This window comes from Delphinapterus leucas, chromosome X (assembly GCF_059928025.1).
Source record: "Delphinapterus leucas isolate spDelLeu-1000000601 "Yukka" chromosome X, BTC_Dleu_Yukka2, whole genome shotgun sequence".
Taxonomy (NCBI): Eukaryota; Metazoa; Chordata; class Mammalia; order Artiodactyla; family Monodontidae; genus Delphinapterus; species Delphinapterus leucas.
The window spans coordinates 31347779-31369169 of NC_143150.1; the positions used below are offsets into that span (position 1 = coordinate 31347779).

Sequence of the window (21391 nt, forward strand, 5' to 3'; positions counted from 1 at the left end):
CATCTTCCTGTATACGCGGTGGTTTTTCCATAGATCATTGTTGGCTAATGATTTCACATGAAATTAGTCAGTACTCTTTAATGGTTTCGGTGTTGAATTTTGCAGGTATTTGGACTATTGCAGATTCAGTTTCTTAATTTTCATAAGCTGTAATATGGATATTAGGTACACGGACATACATTTTGCCTATCGCAAAATATGTAAAATATTACAAAGGTAGCATAATGTGAAAATTCTAGTGTTGATTTTCATAGTAAATATTGACTTCTTTTCCTCCTGAACAGGTCATTCTCCGACTTGTAGAGGTGATGGATCACCTGCATAGAGGGGAATCAGTTGCTGCAATACTCCGTAACCGGTATATTTATGGAAGCAGTTTACCTTATAAGTTATATAATGTCTCTTCTGCTTATTTATTTACCTAACATAGTTGGTGTTCAATAAATATTTGTTGAATACCTGGCATAAAATAAAAGTATTTGCTATACGAGTGAATAAAAGAATGCCTGGGTGACAAAGAAATGGAATGAAGAACATGTTAATAACTGTGTGTTCTGAGCTAATGAAAAACATAGAAAATATAATCAGAAATCAAAATTGGTGTACATTGTGAACACCTGGAATTCAGTCAGTGGAGCTATTGATTTGAATTTTTAGTTTTAAAGCATAGCAATGAATAAATACTGGTATCTGTTGCTTACGAATAGATGTCTCAACAAAGTATTTTTTTAAATAGCATTGCCCTGTGATTGTGTGTACCTTTCTGTTATTTAAAATTCCAGTTAAAACTTTTTTAGGGAGTTCTGAGAAGTTGAGAGCTTCCTCTGTCAATTTGGGATTTTAAATTCGTGGTTTAAAGAAACATAGCCTTTACTTTGCAGCAGTGAAAGAGTATCCCTTATTCCCAATAGTTTAATTGTATGGTTTGGGTGAAATATTTGAAATAATATGCTGGAGTTGTCTGTATCATGGTTCTGACAGTTACTAGTGTAGTCTTGGTTAAGTTTTTTAATTGCCCTGGGCCTTAACTTTCTCGTCTGTGAATTGGGGATAATAATAATACCTATATCTCAAGGTTGTTTTGAGGATTAAAAAAGTGTCTATTGGGTGTGTGTTTGTGTGGAGAGAGAGAGCTTGGCAAGTAATTCACGGTATATCCGTGCTTGTGTTGAAATATAAATGTGGGATTTTAACTATTTTGAAAATACAATATTTGTGTTACTAAATTCTAAAGTACTTTAAAAATAGGTGTGTCTTAAAAGAATATGGAAAGGGGGGAAAGGCTGAAGTATAAAGGGGACACATATAACGTTATTGTTATTTGAAAGATACCATGGTAGGAATTGTACATAATATTCCCATCAAGGAAATAGTGAATGAAGGGTACATGCTTGTTGGAATGTGGGCAAGGGGCTGTAAGGTAGACTTGTTCAGAGATACCGAGAGCCAGGAAATCACAGCAGGAATCACGTGTTGCCATGTTGGGTGAAAAGATAGAAGAGTAGATTGCTGGGCCAGTTGGACGGGGGACGTTGTGCCGAATACCTAATGGTAAACTGAGTCTGTAGAGTTCAAGCACTGCTGAAGCAGGGATTCTATATTACACATTTGGAAGAGGAACTAGTCGGATGGCAGGATTTCCTAAGCTCAAGTTGATAACTGTGGTGGTTACAGCATAATTGAATTTGTTTCCATTATTATTATTGAGATATAATTGCATATAGTAAAATACACAAACATTTAAATATACATCTTGATTTTTATACATGCAGTCATCCAGGTAACCACAACCCAGGTCAAGATAGAAAACAATGCCATCCCTCCAGAGAATTCCCTCGTTTCCCTTTCCAGTTCATGTCCCCTCCCTTCCTACTGACTTACATATTTTGGGTTAGTGTTGCTTGTTCTTGAACTTCATGTAAATGGAGTCAAACACTGTGTGTTCTTTTGTGTATGGCTTCTGTTGTTCAAAATAATGTTTTTGAAATCCACCATCCTTGCAGGTATCTGTAGTTTCTTCTTTTTTTATTGCTCTGTAGTGTTCCATTGTTTAAATATACCACAGTTTGTTTATCCATTTCTTGTTGAGAGTCACTTAAGTTATACCCATTATTTGGCTATTATGAATTAAGCTGTTGTTGACATTTTTTAACAAATATTTTTGTGGCCATATACACTCATTTCCTTTGGATATATACCTAGAAGTAGAATTGGTGGGTCATAGGAGATGTATACATATATTTATTTAATTTATTTAACATTCGTAGAAACTGCCAAGCACTTTTTACCATTTTCTTTTCTGACCAGTAATAAGTGAGAATCGTCACAAGCTCTTGGTATTTAATTTTAGCTATTCTCTTGGGTATATAGTTGTTTCCCACTATGGTTTTCACTTTGCCTTTTCCTCACTTGTTTATTAACTATTTGTGTTTTAGAAGTATCTGTTCAAATCTTTTGCCCATTTAAAAAATTGGGGTTTTTTTCTCTTTGAGTTTTAAGAGTTTTTAAATTTTTTCTTGATATTTAGATGTATGTCTTATGAATATTTTCTTCCAGTCTGTAGCTGGCCATCCCATTTTCTTGTTTGTGTCTTTTGGTGAGCAGTTTTATTTTTGTTTCATTTTGATGAAGTTCAATTTATCATTTTTTTTCTTTTATGCTCAGTAATTTTTGCATCTTTCTAAGAAATCTTTACCCTCCCAAATTTCAGGCTTTCCTCCTGATGTTTTATGGTTTTAGCCCTCACATTATAAGTGCATTCTTGACCAGAAACTTAAATAAATGAACTTATGAACTGTTTGTATACACAAATTATGGATCAGTTTCATATTCTAAATAAAATACAAACCAAACACATTTAGGCATGTATGAAAAGTATTAACCCTTTGTGACTAGGAAAGTTTTACCCCAGAGTGTGGATTCCTTAATACCATGAAAGCTACTCATATGACACATCCTGTCAATAGATCTCATAAGAAATAAAAGGTACAGTAAATGCTGAAGGTGTTTGAAAAAAATTCATTGCCCATAAGAATAAAGAATTAGTGATAGAAAGTTGCACTCTTAACAAGAAAAATAATTATCTCTCTGAAACCGAGAAACAAGCATCGCACTTAATGATAAATGTAAGAGTTGTTCCTTAAGCAGCAACAAAACAAAGATGCCCTCTAATCACCACATTAAAATATGTATCTATAAACTATGGCCAATGTCAATAAAGAGGCATACTTAACAGGAAGGAGGAGACAAAAAAATGATCAAGTTTTAGAAGATAGACTCATGTGCCTGCAAAAGCTAAGACATAAAAACAAGTTCTTAATTGACAGTTTTAATATAAGTTCTAAATATAGTTGGATATAAGATAAAAATAAAAACCAGTACCTTTTATCTATATCACAAATAGTCATTTAAAATATATAATGGAAAACATTCCATTTACAAAAGCCATAAAATGTAAATATTTAGTAATAACCCCAACAAAAATTTCTAGGACCTATATGAAGAAAATTTAAAAATTCAACTGAGAGATAGGAAAGAAGATATTTTTTAAAAATGGAGAGACAAAAAAAAAAAAAATGGAGAGACATGCGATGGTCCTCGATTAAAAGGCTAAATTTTGGGGCTTCCCTGGTGGCACAGTGGTTGAGAGTCCGCCTGCCGATGCAAGGGACGAAGGTTCGTGTCCCGGTCTGGGGAGATCCCACATGCCGCGGTGCGGCTGGGCCCGTGAGCCATGGCCGCTGAGCCTGCGCGTCCGGAGCCTGTGCTCCGCAACGGGAGAGGCCACAACAGTGAGAGGCCCGCGTACCGCAAAAAAAAAAAAAAAGGCTAAATTTTGCAAAGAGCTCTTCCCAAATTGTTGTATAGATTTAACACGAATTTAATGGGAAATTGAAAATTTTGTCAAGGTGATTATTCAATAAGATAATGAATATATGAAAGAAATGTATCCCCATTGCTTAATACAATGTCTGACATGTAGTAATTGCTGGTCAAAAAAATCTAATTTTTCTATTTATAATTCAACAAACATTTATTGTGTAGTTGCTAAGTGCTAAACATTTTCAGGTGCTAAAATATGATGATGAATATTAAAAGTGATGAATCTTTGTTCTATTGCAGAAAGTTAACGTCGAAAATTAGTAAACAAGGTAGGAAGATAAAGAATTAAGGGTGGAGGGTAGCAGTGCAGAATAGCATCAACCTGTTATTAGTCTTAGGTGCTTTTAGTCTTGCAGTCTACCATTCAGCATATGTTTTACCCTATTAGGACTTTTATTCCAGTGATTCATTTAGTACAGGGAGAGGTCAGCCATATGTGTCTTGCTTTGTTGCAAACAGCAAGTGTGAGCATCGTCCTCATGTACACATTACAGTAATGTCAGGGAGACATTTGGTTAAGAGTCACCCAGTTGGTGTTATGGTGGTGGTGTGTACTGATGGGGTTCCTAGCTGTAATAAGGATTTCTGCAGTGACGTGTAAAGCTCTAACAGTGTTCCAGTTTTCTAAAAGTACTCTTTGATAAATAAAACACAGTATATAATATTGTCTGATGTTTGCAGTAAGGAAAAAGAGTGCCAAACACTGTATAATTGGATTTTCATCCCTTTAACAAATATTATGCACCACTTACTGTGCACGGTGTTAGGGATATGGCAATGAATGATAATACATGGTTCCCTGCCAGTTTGGTGGCTATTGTAGTAGTCAAAATAAGAAATGAGGAGAGTCTGAACAGAGGTGATGCCAGTGGAAATGAGGAAGAGGGGAGGGGAGGGAGTTGTGAAATACTTAGGGGTAACTTTAACAATACTTGGCGTTCAACTAGATTCTTCACACTCTAGTCAACATGATCTTTTAAAATGGATTATCTGATAATGTGGTCCAGATTGCCCTTTCCTGTCCCTGACTATTGAAATCCTACCTGTTCTCCAAGACCCAGATCAAATTCAGTGCCCTGTGTATCAACCTTCCCTGATCAATCCAAGCAGGTGATCAGGAGGGTCTCTTTTGCCTCTGAACTGGTTTTCTTCCCTGTAGTGAATTCTATCACATTTGGCTCTGCATTGAAGTTAATTTGAGCATCTTTCCTTACAGCATCATTAAGAGAGCTCTTTCAGAGCATGACTACCTGTATCTAATGTATATTTATAGCACATGGCATATAATGCAGGATTTTGTACATAATAGGCATTCATTAAGTATTTATAGAAGTTATAACATTTATCAATAATTATTTGTTGCCAATGATTTCATTTGGTTAAATTGTTTAGGGTAGTTTTGTTTCCCACAGTCAACTCTTACTAATAGTTAAGCAATTGAATATTAAACAACAATCTTTAAGTTGTAAAATAGACTAATGAAATTTACTACAGATTCTAAGAATAAGCTCTGACTTTTTTTACTGGCTTACTATATAATCATTTCTTAATAGTATATGATGCCAAGGGAACACAGGGCTTTCAATCTGGTCATTTGATATTTAAAAATATTGAGCCTTTACTGTTTGTCAAGCGCTGACCTCATCTGTAACATTTAAGGATTGGAAGATCCCGACCTTCCTCTTAGTTTTAAAAGTCTGGAATTATGTCTTTAAACCTAAGCACACGGTAGGTGATAAATAAACACATCTTTGATTAACCTTGAGGATGGTCAGTCATTGAAGATGTCCTTTTTATTACTGTTTTCACAATTTGACTTTATAAACTTCCATGAAGGTATGGTTATTTATGCTCTTTCAAGATTAAAAATTTATGAAGATCTAGTTTTACCTTTGCTAAATTGAGTCAGTGATTATAATAAGGTTAAATCTTAGGCTAGAAGATGCCCATAAGGATTGTAATATGAGGGTAATGCACGAATTTCTGAGGCCAGTTAAATTTTATACAGTGGACTTTTATTTTGGCCCAGAAATTCTGTAGGTCTTGGTTACCCACTATAATTGTCGTAATACATTGCTGTAGGTGCACGTTTATCAGCATATTTGTTCCTCTTACCGAATAGTTGCATATCTTTATACAAAGGACGTGAACTTGTTAGTAATGTTGCCTGTTTGATCTTTCTAGAGAATTTTCCAGGCCAGAAGTGTTCCTGCTTCTGGGGAGAGGAATTACTACCCTGATTCCCCTTTCTGTGTCTTAAATGTTCCTGTTCATAATTCTGTACATGTTCTACACATTCTTTCTGGGACATCTCATCTACAGCCATTAGTTGAATCCCAAGCTATAGGTGAAGACCTTAACATTTCTATGTATTTAACATTTAAATCTTTTTCATGAGTCCCCAACTAAAAAGTGCTGTATTCCTCTCTCTACCAGTTTGTTTATTTGTTTTGACTTTACAAGTAATACATATTTATTATAGAACACTTAAAAATAACAAATTATATACAGATATGCAGGGAAAATAATCACCGAAAAGTAACTCTGTTAACCCCTTAATGCATTTTCACTCTAGTCTTTTGGTGCATTTTGAAATGTAACTGTAGTTGTAATTATTGAACATGATATGATTCTAGTGTTGTACTTAAGAGCAGAGGCTTTGAAGTCTTCCAAATACAGGTTCAGATCAAGCTTTGCTTCTTGCTAGCCGTGTGAACTTTGGAAAGTTTCTTAACCTCTCTGAGTCTGTTTCCTCATCTATAAAATAAAAGAGTATCATTGTTTGGGATTGTTCTGAGAATAAAATAAAATTTTGTAAGGTAGTCACATTCCTGGTGCATGATAAATTCTCAATAAATGGAAGCACTTACTGTTTTATTATACTGTATATCATGTCTGTATCCTGCTGTTTTTCTTAGTTGTATCATGAACATTTTCACATGTTAATAAAAACTTGTAGTAGATATAATAGCTGCAAAGTATAAACTCTTTCACGGTATAAATGATTTCTTAAATATTTAGGTTGGATCCGCTTTTGGGGTGTTACTTGTTTTAGTGTCTTCCATATCTATCATATTTTCTCTCCTCACTTTAATATTTGTTATCTTTTTTCCTTTTACTTAATGAATTTATTTTATACTGTATCAGACTCTCTCTTTACTCTCTCTGATATACATTTTGGTTGTGACTCTGGTTTAGTTTCCTGGTAGTTGGCAAATACAATTTATTGCTTTCCTCATCTGATCATGTTATCTTATTTGGCTTCCTCTTCCTGCTTTACTGAGGCCATGTTTTCTCGTTCTCCTGAATGTGCCAAAGGCTTTCAACATTGTTTTCTGACTCCTATATGAAAGCATTTGCAGAGTTCTGCTCTTTCTCTGAGTCTTTATAATGACAAATCTCCTTGTCCTTGTTTTTCAATACATTTTCATTGCTCCCATGCTAGTTGTTTTTCTGTTTATTTATTCTCAAAGGAAGAAAGATTCCTTGAATGGCCTTTGTACTGGCTGTTCCCTTTGTCTGAAACGTTCTTCCCCATGGTCTTTGTGTGGCTGGTTCTTCTTTTCAGATCTCCACTTAAATGTCCACTTAAAGGTTTTCTTTGACCACCCACTCTAAAGTGGTCACTTGTTTAGTGTCACACCACACCCCCCCCCCAGTTTCATTCTCTGCATGAATCGTCACTACCACTATTAGATATTTTCCTTCTTTGTTTATTATCTATCCCTTTTTGCTAAAATAGAAGCTCTAGGAGGTCAGGGATCTTGTCTGTCTTGATTATCTTTTTCCCCAGCCAAGATTCCTGACCTTGTTTATTTTATTTTATTTTTTTAATTTTTATTTTATATTGGAGTGGAGCTGGTTAACAATGTTGTGTTAGTTTCAGGTGTACAGCAAAGTGATTCAGTTGTACATATACATGTATCTTTTCTTTTTCAAATTCTTTTCCCATTTAGACTATTACAGAATACTGAGCACTGTTTCCTGTGCTATGTAGTAGGTCTTTGTTGGTTATCTGTTTTAAATATAGCAGTGTGTACTTTAATTTTAGCACCTGCCACCATGTCTTGTACATATTAGTTGCTCAGTAGGTATTTGCCTACTGAATGAATTGACCGTTGCCCCTGTATGTGCTCTTGGGTACTAATCCAACCCCTTCCTCAGAGTTTTACCCATGAGCCAATACTGACAGAAATAAATGATTGAAATAAATAGACGAGGGAGAAGAGACAATTCTTCCTTGCAGAACAATTCCGAATTTTATATATGTACGAATGTGTGTGTTTGTATGTATATATTTCCCCCATTCAACAGATGGAACTTCATCTATCTGCCGCCTTGAGTGTGGACTTAATGGTTTGCTTTCCAAAGGAAAGAGTATGGAAAGGAAAAAATAGTACCATTATAGTGAAGAAATGTGGAAAATACTACCTGTGGTAGACTTAACAGTGGCCCTCCAAAGATGTCTACATATTAGTCTGCAGAACCTGTGACTGATACTGTATGTGGCAAAAACAGACTTTGCAGATGTGATTAAGTTAAGGACCTTGAGGTGGGGAAATTAGCCTGGATTATCCAGGAGAGCCCAGTGTAATCACAAGGGTCCTCATAAAAGGGGTGCAGGTGGATTCCGAGTCAGAAAAGGGAGATGTGATGATGGAAGGAGAATTTGGAGCCATGCTGTTTGAAGATGGAGGAAGGTGTCATGAGCCGTAGAATGCAGGTGGCCTCTAGAAGCTGGAAAAGACAAAGAAACAAATTCTCCCCTCAAGCCCTGCCAATACCTTGATTCTAGACTTCTGACCTCCAAAACATTAAGATAGTCAATTTGTGTTGTTTAAAGCTGTTAAGATTGTAGTTGTCACAGCAGTAATAAATGAACATACCATATATCCAGAGCCTGGCACGCAGGCTTCCCAGTATATAGCAATATTTGTAATGTCTGACTTGATATGAACACAAGAGAGGTATCAGGGGTGGACAGTGGAAGGGAACAGCACCTTTGCCAGGTCTGTTCCCATACCTGTGCTGTATTTTCTCACTTTTTGTGTCTGTTAGATATTTAGCGGTAAGTTGGGGGTGGCGGGATCAGAGGCTATTAGCTATTTGTTATTTAAATTTAGACACTCATGTATTCATCTTAAAGTTTTCCTTACCCAATTGTGTAATTTATGCTCACTGTGAAGTATTTGGAAAAATATGGAAAAGTATAATTCTACTGCACTGAAAGCACTGTTAATATTTTAAAACTCATAAGTACAAGTGTTTATTCAACATTGAATAAATCAACTCTTATTTCAATAATACCATTGCCTGGTATTGTAAACACGATGGGTCCAAACCTGTCTCATCTCTGTCCCCAGAACCTGCCTCCTCGTCTGTGGTCTTGGCCTTGCTAAGTGACACTGCCATTCACTCAGAAAGTTGGCCATCATCCAGGACTCTTCTTTCTTTCTCATTCCCCATATTCAGTCAGTCACCAAGTCCCATTTCTCTTTCCTAATTATTTCTCCAATCCACTGCCTCTGCTGCTTTATTCTTATTATCTCCTTCTTATTTCAGACCCACATAGTTTGTCACCTAGATCTTTATAATATCCTTCTAAACTGATTTTTAGCCTCCAGTCTTAAACTCTTTTACCTCCCACCTCCTTCTCCCTCTCCAGTCCATCCCTCCCGTTACAGCCATAATGATCTTTCTGGAATGTAAAGATGTATGTTCATATCGCTTCCTTGTTTAGATTTCTTCACTGGCTCCTCTCTGCCTGCCTAGCCTCATCTCCTGCCTAGAGCACGTGTTGCCCTCCCTCAAAATTGGGAGGTGATATGTTTCCTCCTGTTTCCATCCCTCTTGCTGGTACGCCTTCTCCCTGGTTGTTGGCCTAACCAACTCCTGTTTATCCTTCAAGACCCAACAAAGGTATTATTAACTCCCCTGTGATACTTTCACTGACATGTACCCCATTCCTCTTCCAAACAGAATTAGGTATTCTTTTCTTATGGCTCCCATAGTATCAACTCTTATTTCAATGGTGGTGGTAGTGGTGATCGAAGTCCCAATAGTAGTGCTAGTTGTATTTGAATAGTCATTATAATAGCTGACACATATAGCATTTACCTTGTGCCAGGTCCGAACTCATATACACACACACACACACACACACACACACACACATATATATAATTCTATATTCCTTATTCCAAATTTATCTTATTCTCATAATAACCCCATGAAGAAGGTACTATCATTATTCTCATTCTACAAGTGAGTATATCGAGGCACAGAAAAGTTTAAGTAAGTTGTCCAGGGTCACAGAGCTAATAAGCATGGATGCAGGGCTCACACCCAGGGAGTTCAGCTCAGTCTGTGCATTTAACCATATGCCTGTCTGTCTCCTTCCCTGGGTTGTGAACTCTCTCAGGGCTTTTTACCTACTACCCATGATGTTGACCCTAAGGCCAAGGCATTTCTGCTGTATTCTGGAAGTGCATACCATTAATAGGTTAAGTGCTATAAATGAATTGGGAACCTGGAAACTGATAAAAGTAAGTTTTTCTTTAAAAAGTTTTCTCTTCTCTCCTTTTCCAATCCTTCAGTTTTTCCCCCTTTTCATCTTCCCAACAAATGCAGTTGCGTGGAAAGTGTTGAAAGATTATGTAACATTTCCAAAGGCTCCTGAACCACAGTTGGGTCATGGGTTACATGGGACTAGGAACGTGGACCCATGAAATAATTCACAGCCTTAGCGATGTGGGTACTTTTTAAAAATATACAGTCAGACAACAAAGTTTTCCTTTTGGTTATCAGTGTTGTGTGATATTTTGACTTCCTGTCTCCTAATACTTTTCTTTCTGCCATTGCTTCATTTTAGATTAAAATGAATAGAAAAAGAGTAATACCTTTTCTTTTTCCTGGAAGGAAGCTCTACTCTTCCTTTGGATTGTAGTTTCTGTGCCTGGCTTTGGGTTTTAGCTATGGCAATCCCAAGCTTTGTGACCCTCAGGCAGCCCTATTATGGGTCTCCTCTGAGAGCCCAAGGTCCTAATCTGCCATTGAGGGAAAGGGAACGTGTCCTCCTCCCTTACTTCCTACCCTTACCGGGTAGATAATGCAATAAATTCTTCCAAAGGTGGAGACGTTTTCCTTTACCAGCACAGCATGGCATAACTGACATAGGTACGAGCTCCAGATAGCTAGAAAGAAATCCTCTGGTGATTTTAGCAATCTCCTTTTCGGGAAACAAAATAACAGAGGCAGCAGAGTGAATTTGAATTAAACTTCTTTTTGACAGGAGCTGTGCCTAGATATAGACAGTGTCCTTTATTTTTCCTGGCACATTATTGAAAATAGTATTATGTAACTTCGCCTGAGCTTGTCTGAGATCAGCCATTGTCCAGAGCTGGCTAGAACATACTTTTCTCTCTAGGTTCCCTGAGGCAGTGCTAAAGCCAATAAGGCCTCTAGGGAGAGAATAGCTATTTGATCTCCAGACCCTACAGTCTGCCCCTTCACGTTACATTTATCCGTTGACCATGTGGCATGAAGGGGAAAGTACATAAATACTAGCTTTTGATCCCATACTCCTACCCATTCCCTTTAAGGGTAGTTCATTACCTGATAGACCCTTCTGTTGAAAAGGCAGAGTGCAGCCCTGAGTTTGAAAAACTCTGTTTTCTGGTCCTGGCTCTGCCAACATAACAGTGGCAATTTATTTAATATGCTATCGATTTCTTTCTTTTTCTTTCTCCTTTTTTTCCAAACAGAAATATTTTCTTTCTCCTGTCTTGAAAATTAATGAGATGATATGCTTGAATTACTTTGTTCTCCCTGGAAGGTAGACCCTCCAGCAGGTCAAGTTGATTTTTGAAAGGAGTTGAAAACAGAGTTAAGGCTATTTGTTTTTCTAAGAATAGTTGTGGCTCCACAAAAAAGAGACTGCATTTCTTTAGAGATAGAAAAAGATTGTAGAGATGTTGTACAACCCTCTTAAATATAAAACGAAAGGGAATCTGATATGCAAAGGTGAGAGAACTTTTCCAAGTTTGCATAGCAAGGGAAAGACCCAAGACACGAGTACCCAGGTTTTCTGACATAAAGTGTCATTTTTACCTCAGAAACCTACATTTTGCACATTTAAAGCAAAAAAAGTAGTTTCTATAATTAAACGTTTTCTGTCAGATTTTCGTTATTGTATGGTGCATAAATTTTGTATTTACAGTTAAATTGGTATATAGTCTATCATTATTTACATGTGTAAAACTCTTTTGGCTAAATAGTTCAAGTAGTTTCTTTTCTGTGGGATGGATAAGTATTGATAAGGGAATTAATGCTTACATTAATTACAATAAGGGAATAAGTCTTAATCTAATAATCAGTGGCAAGTAGGGAGGTAGATAAAAATAGATCGAAATGAAACCCAGTCAGTGTCCTAAACGTTACTATGAGCACTATTCTAGCGTAGTATTTGGCCATAAACATATTTAATGACACGTCTGCGTCCAGACACAGCTCTTGCTGTTAACAACGTTGTTAATTCAATTTCAACTCATTCTCCTGCCTCAGTCATTTTGTTCCCCCTAAAACAGATTGCTAAAATCATCCACTTCTTTCCAGCTGTCTATAGCCCCATGTATTAGTTTCCTCTTGCTGCTGTAACAAATAACCAGAATCTCAGTGCTTAAAACAACATAGATTTATTATCTTGCAGTTCTGGAGGTCATGGGGCTAAATTCAAGGTATAGGCAGGACTGCGTTCCTTTTGGAGTACGCAGGGAGAATCTGCTTCCTTACCTTTCTCAGCTTTCGGAGGCCGCCTGCACTCCTTTGCTCTCTTCATCCATCTTCAAACCCAGCAACAGTGGGTTGAGTTCATTTCACGTCTCATCACTTGGACCTCTTCTGCTTCCTTCTTCCAATTTTAAGAATGCTTATGATTATATTGAACCTACTTGAATAATCCAGTATAATCCCCCCATTTCATAGCCCTCAGTTTAATCACATCTGCAAAGTCTTTTTTGCCATGTCAAGTAACATATTCACAGGTCTTGGGGATTAGGCAGTGTACTGGGGATTAGGCCATCGCCTTGGTCACCACACTCAGTATCCATGTCTACACTACCATGCTGTGTGTTTGCCTTCTGAGAGTGTTAAGATAATGGCTCTTTTTCAGTTTTAAGAATTATTTTATAAAACATTTATCACAAATTCTTATTCCAGTGCCCCTCATGTGCTTTCCTTCCCTTTTCTTAAAAAAAAAATTATTTATTTATTTATTTATTTATTTGGCCATGCCACGCAGCTTGCAGGATTTAGCTCCCTGACAAGGGATTGAACCTGGGCCCTCAGCAGTGAAAGCACCACGTCTTAACCACTGGACCGCCAGGGAATTCCCTTCCTTCCCTTATTAAGAGAATTTTTACACATTACAGATGAAATAATATGTATACATATATGAAAATTACAGAAGCTTTGGAAAATGCAGAAAACAAAATAAATCACACATGATTTCACCTTATCGAAGGTAAACCAGTTATTGTGTTGTCGTACATCCTTTCAACTGTTTTTCCATGCATACATTTTACATGGTCATCATGTATGTACAGTTTTGTATTTTACAAAGTGATGCCATTAACACTTTCCATATTGTTAATAATCTACTTAATAATCACCTAATGAAGAAAATAACATTTTAAAAATAAAATTAATCAACATGTAGTCGAAAATACAGAAATGTATAAATAAAAAATAATTTCTAGTGTCATTATTCAGATTTAACTACTCTTTTAACATCTAAATATATTTCACTCAGCCATTTTTGCCTCCCTTTTTTTAAATAAAGTAAAATTAGACTCATACCTTATACATATCTTTATATCATGTTTTTCTCTAATAATGCAGTTTTAACATTTCCCCATATTACTACTATATATTGTTCTAAGTGGTACAATTTAAAATAAATAGTATTGCAAAATTAATATATCTCATTATTTTTAGAACTTAGAAAGTACTTTTATGAAAAGAAAATTTATATCATTCAGTTATTTAACTACTCGGTTAGTATATTGGTCTATATTTATATAAAATGTGTGTATATGTATTATTTTTATAAAAATAGGCTCATATTATAGATATTAATTTGTATTTTTCACATAATATATCAAGAGTATCGTTCTGTGTCCTCATTCCTTTTCATCATCACTCAACGTGATATGCTTATAAAATGCTGTCTGGAACATAATAAGCACTAAAATATTTCCTCTTAAAGTTGTTATCATTAACCCCATTATAAATATTATTTTAGTGTATGCATGTACCAAAATTTATATTAGCATTTTCCAATTTGTAATACTTTTTATTTTGAAACAATCTCAAATTTACAGAAAAACTATAATATCAGTACACAGAGCTCTTCTTTTTCTTGAACCGTTTTAGAGCCACTTGCTGACACAATGCCCATTAGCCCCAAATTCTCTAGTGTATAACTTCTAAAAATGAGAACATTCTCCTATATAACCTCAATTCAACCATCAAAATCAGGAAATTAACATTAATCCATTGCCACATTCTAATCAAGGCCCATTCAGATATTTCCAATTATTCCCAAAATGTTCTTGATAGCAAAAAGTTCCAGTTCAGAATCATGCATGGCATTTAATTGTAATATCGCTTCAGTTTTCTTCGTATGGAACACTTCCTCAGTCTTTCCTTGACCTTCATGACCTTGGCACTTTTGAGGACTAAAGGCCAATTATTTTGTAAAATGTCCTTCAGTCTGGCTTAGTCCTAATGGTTTGTCATGATTCTATTCGGGTTTTCCTTCTTTAGCAGGAATTGCACAGAAATGATACTGTATTCTCATTGCAGCCTATCAGGTGACATGTAATTTTAATTTGTCCTGTATTGGTGATGTTAACTTGATTAAGCTGCTGTCTGTCAGGCTTCTCCACTGTAAAATTACTTTTTCTCTCCCTTCTAATTAATGGTGTTTCTGGGCAGGTAGTGGGAGTACCTTGAGGCTCTATAAATATCTTGTTCCTCATCAAACTTTTTTTTTTACTTAAAGTTGATTTACAGTATTGTGTTAGTTTCAGGTATACAGCAAAGTTATTCAGTTATAGGTACGTATATTTTTCAGATTATTTTCCATTATAGGTTATTATAAGACATTGACTATAGTTCCTGTGCTATACAGTAAATCCTTGTTGCTTATCTGTTTTATGTATACTAGTTTGTATCTGTTAATTCCATACTCCTGATTTATCCCTCCCCCCTTCCTTTCCCCTCTGGTAAGCATAAGTTTGTTTTCTATGTCTGTGAGTCTGATTCTGTATTATTTTTTAGATTCCACATATATGTTATATAATATTTGTCTTTGTCTGACTTCACTTAGTATGATAATCTCTAGGTCAATTCACATTGCTGCAAACGGTAATATTTCATTCTTTTTTATGGCTGAGTAATATTCCATTGTATAAATATGCCATGTCTTCTTAATCCAATCTCCTGTTGATGGACACTTTTTTTCCATGTCTTGGCTATTATAGATAGTGCTGCTATGAACATTGGGGTGCATGTATCTTTTCAAATTGAAGTTCTCATCCTTTCTGGTTATATGCCCTGGAGTGGGATTGCTGGGTTGTATGGTAGTTCTATTTTTAGTTTTTTAAGGAACCTCCATACTGCTCTCCATAGTGGCTGCACCAATTTACATTCCCACCAACAGTGTACAAGGGTTCCCTTTTCTCCACACCCTCTTCACACATACACACATATACACTTACATCTATATTTCAATATGTTGAAAACTATGAATTCCCCTCAATACCTAAAATTCCTTTTTTAAAACATTTTTTTATTGGAGTGTAGTTGATTTACCCTCAAATTCTAATACAACACCATAGAGCACATTCTAGCTTTCTGCCTTTCCATGTTTTCACCCCTCAATCTCTAATATTAAGAAACGTGTCTCCTGGGGAATTCCCTGGTGGTCCAGTGATTAGGCTCGGTGCTTTCACTGCCGAGGGCCCGGGTTCAATCCCTAGTTGGGGAACTAAGATCCCACAAGCTACACGGCTTGGCTAAAAAAATGAAAAGAAAAGAAAAGAAAAGAAATGTGTCTCTCCCATTATTTGGCCAGTGCCATATGCAGCCCATATCCTGTTGATGCACGCTGCCCTCTCCCTCCCCGGATGTTGGCCTCCAACGGTCCCAGTCTGGCTGTGGCTGCTGTCCCCCAGCATGAATACCACCATCAGTTTGTTTGGGGTTCAACTCGCCATGCCAGGCCATCCTTGATGTTGCTTCCTCATCCTCTGCAGCCCCATAAAGGGCCTTCACCATGCCCTCCCTCCCCTGCCCTCACCATAGGATGCCTACTTTGCTTGATGCCACTTAGGGCTTTCTGATGACACTGTTCAGGAAGGGGCAGGGCATGAACTTTCTCTTTATTTTGACTGTTCAGTTGTTGTCACTTTTTTTCTCACAAACAAATTTTTTTTTTTTTTTTTTTTTGCGGTACGCGGGCCTCTCACTGTTGTGGCCTCTCCCGTTGCGGAGCACAGGCTCCGGACACGCAAGCTCAGCGGCCATGGCTCACGGGCCCAGCTGCTCCGCGGCACGTGGGATCTTCCCGGACCGGGGCACGAACCCGTGTCCCCTGCATCGGCAGGCGGACTCCCAACCACTGCGCCACCAGGGAAGCCCACAAACAAAAGATTACTACCCTTCTGTTGGATGTTTAATTATCTCACATACTTTTTGTTTTTGTTATAAATAAATAGTGTTTTCATGCAGTCAGCATCCACATTTTCTTCATTATATTTTATGGTATTTTTGCTTGTCAACTTGAGTTCTTCAGATTAATATTAATTAGCTTACTAATTAATGATTATTTCTGATTTGATTATTACTTAATGATATTATAGAAATATGATGTCAGAAAATGAGGAAGTTGGGAATTAGATGATTTTTCAGATAGCTAATAGAATCACGACTTCTTTCTCATAATAGCCATTTTTGAATGGAGATAATTTTAAAACCTATTATGTAGTAACCTCTTCCTGGTTATTTAAGGTTAAAGACGTGAGTTCAGAAAGGCTCATTTCCTTAGCATGGCATAGAAAGCCCTTCATATTGGGCACCCAAACTATCTTTCTAACCCCATTTTTGCCACTTCCCATTTTTATAACCTGTGCTGTTGCTGTACTGCATTATTTTTCCTTTGTTAAATATGCCACATTCTTTTGTATTGCTGTGATGGTGTTGGATTACCCAACAGGTAATTAACCATGTGCTCAGAGCACCAACCAGGCATAGGCACCAAACGATGGGGGGCAAAAAGAGTACTTGATATTTCATGACCATCAGTTTTATTCTCATCAAAGATTTATTCTCATCTTTATCTTTGATTTCCTTTCCCCTAATTTACAGTATAGAGTTATGTATGTTTTGAAATACATACGAGGATGAATGTAAAGAGGCAATACAATACGCAAGAGGAAATGCAGTAGTCTTTTCTGTGATTAAGGCCTCTCTAAGTTTATTCAGACCCTCTGTGCCTTTGTTTTTGCTGGATCTCTTAACTCTGCTCCCCGCCTCCAGCTGAATTATATGATATTCCATCCTACTGTGTTTGATTGCACATCTATCAGATCACTTAGCACATTGTGTAATAATTACTTTTTAAATAGTCTCTCCCGACTAGACTATGAAGTCCATGATGAAAATGGCATTTTCCTATCTAGCCTTCCATTTCCTGCATCTAACCCAGTGACTTATGCAAAGTAGAGATTCGTTAAATGTTGTCGAACTGAACGACTTATTGTCCTGTCTGTAGATGCAGATGGTGGCCCTTGTAGGAGAGATTAAACGATCTCTCTTAAACTGTAGGACACTTGATTCAGTAGCATCTACTGGGATTAAACTTGACATGTTTGAGTAGTCTAGAATTTTTAGTACATCATACTGTTCAGGGGATAGGTGGTGCTCAGAAAGAAGCGATCTACAAAAGCCATAAGATTCTTATGCAACAAGATGATTTACTAGTGGGTTTTCCTCCCAGCTTGTATAGTGTCCTCACAATCAGGATATATATTTAGATTTTTCTAGATTTATTTTTGAATATACATGTTCACTCAGTTACCTTAGTTATTTAAAAATCAAAGAACCTTTTCAGTTAGATTTGGACCAGAGGTGCAGGCACCTTCTGATCTGTTCACTAGAGGCAGTTTAAGGGGAAAAAAACATTTTTTTTTCTTTTTTAACATCTTTATTGGAGTATAACTGCTTTACAATGGTGTGTTAGTTTCAGCTGTATAACAAAGTGAATCAGCTATACATATACATATATCCCCATATCCCCTCCCTCTTGCGTCTCCCTCCCACCCTCCGTATCCCACCCCTCCAGGTGGTCACAAAGCACTGAGCTGATGTCCCTGTGCTATGCAGCTGCTTCCCACTAGCTATCTGTTTTACATTTGGTAGTGTATATGTGTCAATGCCACTCTCTCACTTCGTCCCAGCTTACCCTTCCCCCTCCTCGTGTCCTCAAGTCCATTCTCTACGTCTGCGTCTTTATTCCTGTCCTGCCCCTATGAAAAAAACGTTTAAAAATTCTGTTGGATGGATTCTACATGACCACTGGTTCTTTCGCTGCATAAATATCATTTATCTGTGGCCTACAGCAGTCACGGAATGGCTTAACTTGGTCCTGTCCCAGAATGACAGTCCTGCCCCAGACTACAAAAAGATTCCAAAGACCATCTTTTGAGCATGGAGCCACCTGAGTAGAATGTCTTCGCCAGTGGTGGGTCCCAGATGCTAGTTAGCACATGGAAGCTGGTTTGTTGTGGGTATTGTCACAGGTCTGAAGTGAAATAAGAAAACCAACAATTTTGTGATGTTTTTCTCCCAGAAAGTTGAATTTATTGATTATAAAGAACCATCCTCTATTCTGAGGTTGTCTGTTACTTTTTGGTTGTTAAAATGCCCATTTGCCCTTTCTTTAATGAAATGATAGTGATGAGGGGTCGTGTACCCCTATTATCTGAAAGCCTTAAGGCAAGATGTGTTTCAGAATTTAGGTTCTTTTTGTTTTTTAGACAGGTAATAGAGTGCATGTCTCCTATATTACATAATAGCCCCAGTAGGAGCTGAACTGACACCCTGTAATCAGAGTAATATTTCTGCAGTGAAATGTATTTATACATATTAGCATATTTATACTGAGATAGAAAAAGTGTGTGTATAGCCTCACGTTTGTTCAGGTCAGGTTTTACTGCCAGATGAGTTCAGGTCAGTTCAGATTTTGCTGCCAAATGAGTTGAGTTACAGGCAGAAAAAAAAGAAACATTTGATTTCCAATTGTTTGGATTTTGAAACTGCGGATAAGAGGTCATGGATTAATAGTTGCCTTTGAAAATATTCCTACTTTGCAAAATAAAGTTGGCTACCCTTTGTAGGACCCCAGGATGCTTTTGATATTTTACTGGTCCACAAAACCCAAAAAGCATGAGAAAACGCTCCCCTGAACACTATTGAAGTGAATATAGCTTTACTTTTATACTCATCTCTAGCCAATGATAATGGAATCTCTACAGGTTGCAAGATTCCTCAAATATACATTTAATCAAAGTAAATTGAAAATAAGTTTATTTTGTAGCATTTTTAGGAGATTAGAAGAAGAGAGAAGGTTGCAGCAGAACACCACCCGTAATTCCCAGTGATAGGTTGGGATTCTCTGATAGGGATTGGTTCTAGCCTGAAAGAACCTCTTCGATGCATTTGTTTGGCCAAATAGCTAAGTGAACTTTAGACCCTGTAGCTAGGTCTCTGTTGAGGAAGGGCAACGGCAATTGGCTATGTGAACTTACAAGTCTAAAATGAGTTAGCAGCTATGAAAGCGCTTTGACAATAAAGACCACTTTAACATGTAAAATTGTTATTTTAGGAATAATTCCATAGCTGCAGTATATTGCCTTTCATACCACTACATGGTCTTTTAAGGTTCTTTTCTGCAGTACCCTGGCAGGATAGATTACATAGGTAAAATCTAATACTCTTTGCCTTCAAAATTTTGTGAAGGCACATTTACCTAATTATAACCTCATAAGTGGGTATGAGTTGGTATACATCCACATGTCTTATATATAGTATGAAGTATTAGAATCAAAGCAACACAACTACATAATTCTTATTCTAGCAAATTTGTCCAGAATGTGGACTTGGGAAAACAATTAATGTGCCCAGCTGTGCTGTAAATTTGTCTCTTACTTACAAACAGTATTTCTCAGTTAACCAATGTGCTAGTTATTGATTTGTTGACCCTCAGGTTCAAATTCACCCTTTTTGCCTGCTCTGTGGACATGGATCTGAAGCTTTTAAATATATGTTTCCTTTGCCACTTGGCATTGAAGTTTTGTTAGTAGAAGGTTCTGGAAAGGCATACCACGAGGAGAGGGATTTGCCTCAAGCTTCCTGTGGGCTTGCTCAGCAGACTGTTCAGGCAACTCAGGCATCTTCTCTAGTGCTCGGTTTCTTCACCCAATTGTCAGTAGCTTTTCCTGGCGCCGCCTTAGACAGTGTTGTGGAAGAGTGCTTCTGGTAAGGCACTTCCCAGAGCTATGTTCCAAATGATAGGCTCATCTTTGAAATTTCTGGAAAATTTCAAAGCTGGCTCAGCTTTCCAGAAATTCCAAAGATGAGGACCACAGCAACTTCTCTGCCCTTCTGTGAGCTATATGCCCTCTCCAAATGAGGTCTGGATCTTGGCCCTGGGTTGGGGGCACTCCCTTGGACCCTTAGCCTTGGGGGAGGGATCTCTTACGTGGGTGCTTTATTTCAGCCCTAGGGGTAGTAGTTGTTCCTGACATCTGACATTCCTGTGTTTTTTAGAATTCTCTTTGCTTAGCGTTAGCCAGTTGCTCATCACTCTAGTTCCCTGTTATTCAAATCCCCTGTCAAAGCTAATAATTCTTTTTGTGAGACTCCTAGTTCAAATTAGTGTTTCGTTTCTCTCCTGATTAGGCCTAGACAGATGCAACCAGTTAAAGGTCCCTATGAGCTACCATGTATCACTTGCAAAGTGATTTTTAAGAGGTGATACTATTGTGTCTGTAGTTGAAAAAATTAAGACCACACATTTCACATATCCTTTGGGGAAATGTTCTTCCCGCCGAGCCTCTGTGTATCTGTGTATTTGTCTCCCCTCTCTTTGCACATCCCCCACCTTTGCTGTTAGTTACTCTTGTCCCTTTCTCTTCCTATTCGCCTTTATAAACTCCATTTCTAATCCCAGCTTTGCCTTTAACAAGCTATCACTTGACCTCCCTGGGTCTCAATTTCCTTCTTGGTGAGGCAAAGATAATAAAAGATCATAAATTAATGAAATCAAGGACATGAAAGTGCTTTGTAATTAGTAGGGCATCATATAAAAGTAAAGTGATATTATTGGCATTTATTAAATGGTTTTCTCTTCCATGTTTTTAATTTTTAGTTGCATTTTCTTTTAAGA

General features: G+C 37.1%; 1 protein-coding gene across 1 annotated transcript in view; it reads left to right on the top strand.

The window, feature by feature from the left end:
• The window catches only part of KLHL13 (kelch like family member 13), a 185347-nt gene that overhangs the window by 72529 nt on the left and 91427 nt on the right, over positions 1–21391 (top strand). The window contains exon 2 of the mRNA XM_022562956.2: positions 285–358. Within this exon, the coding sequence (XP_022418664.2) occupies positions 309–358 (50 nt within the window). The 5' untranslated portion in view covers positions 285–308. The remainder of the gene's footprint in view (positions 1–284; positions 359–21391) is intronic.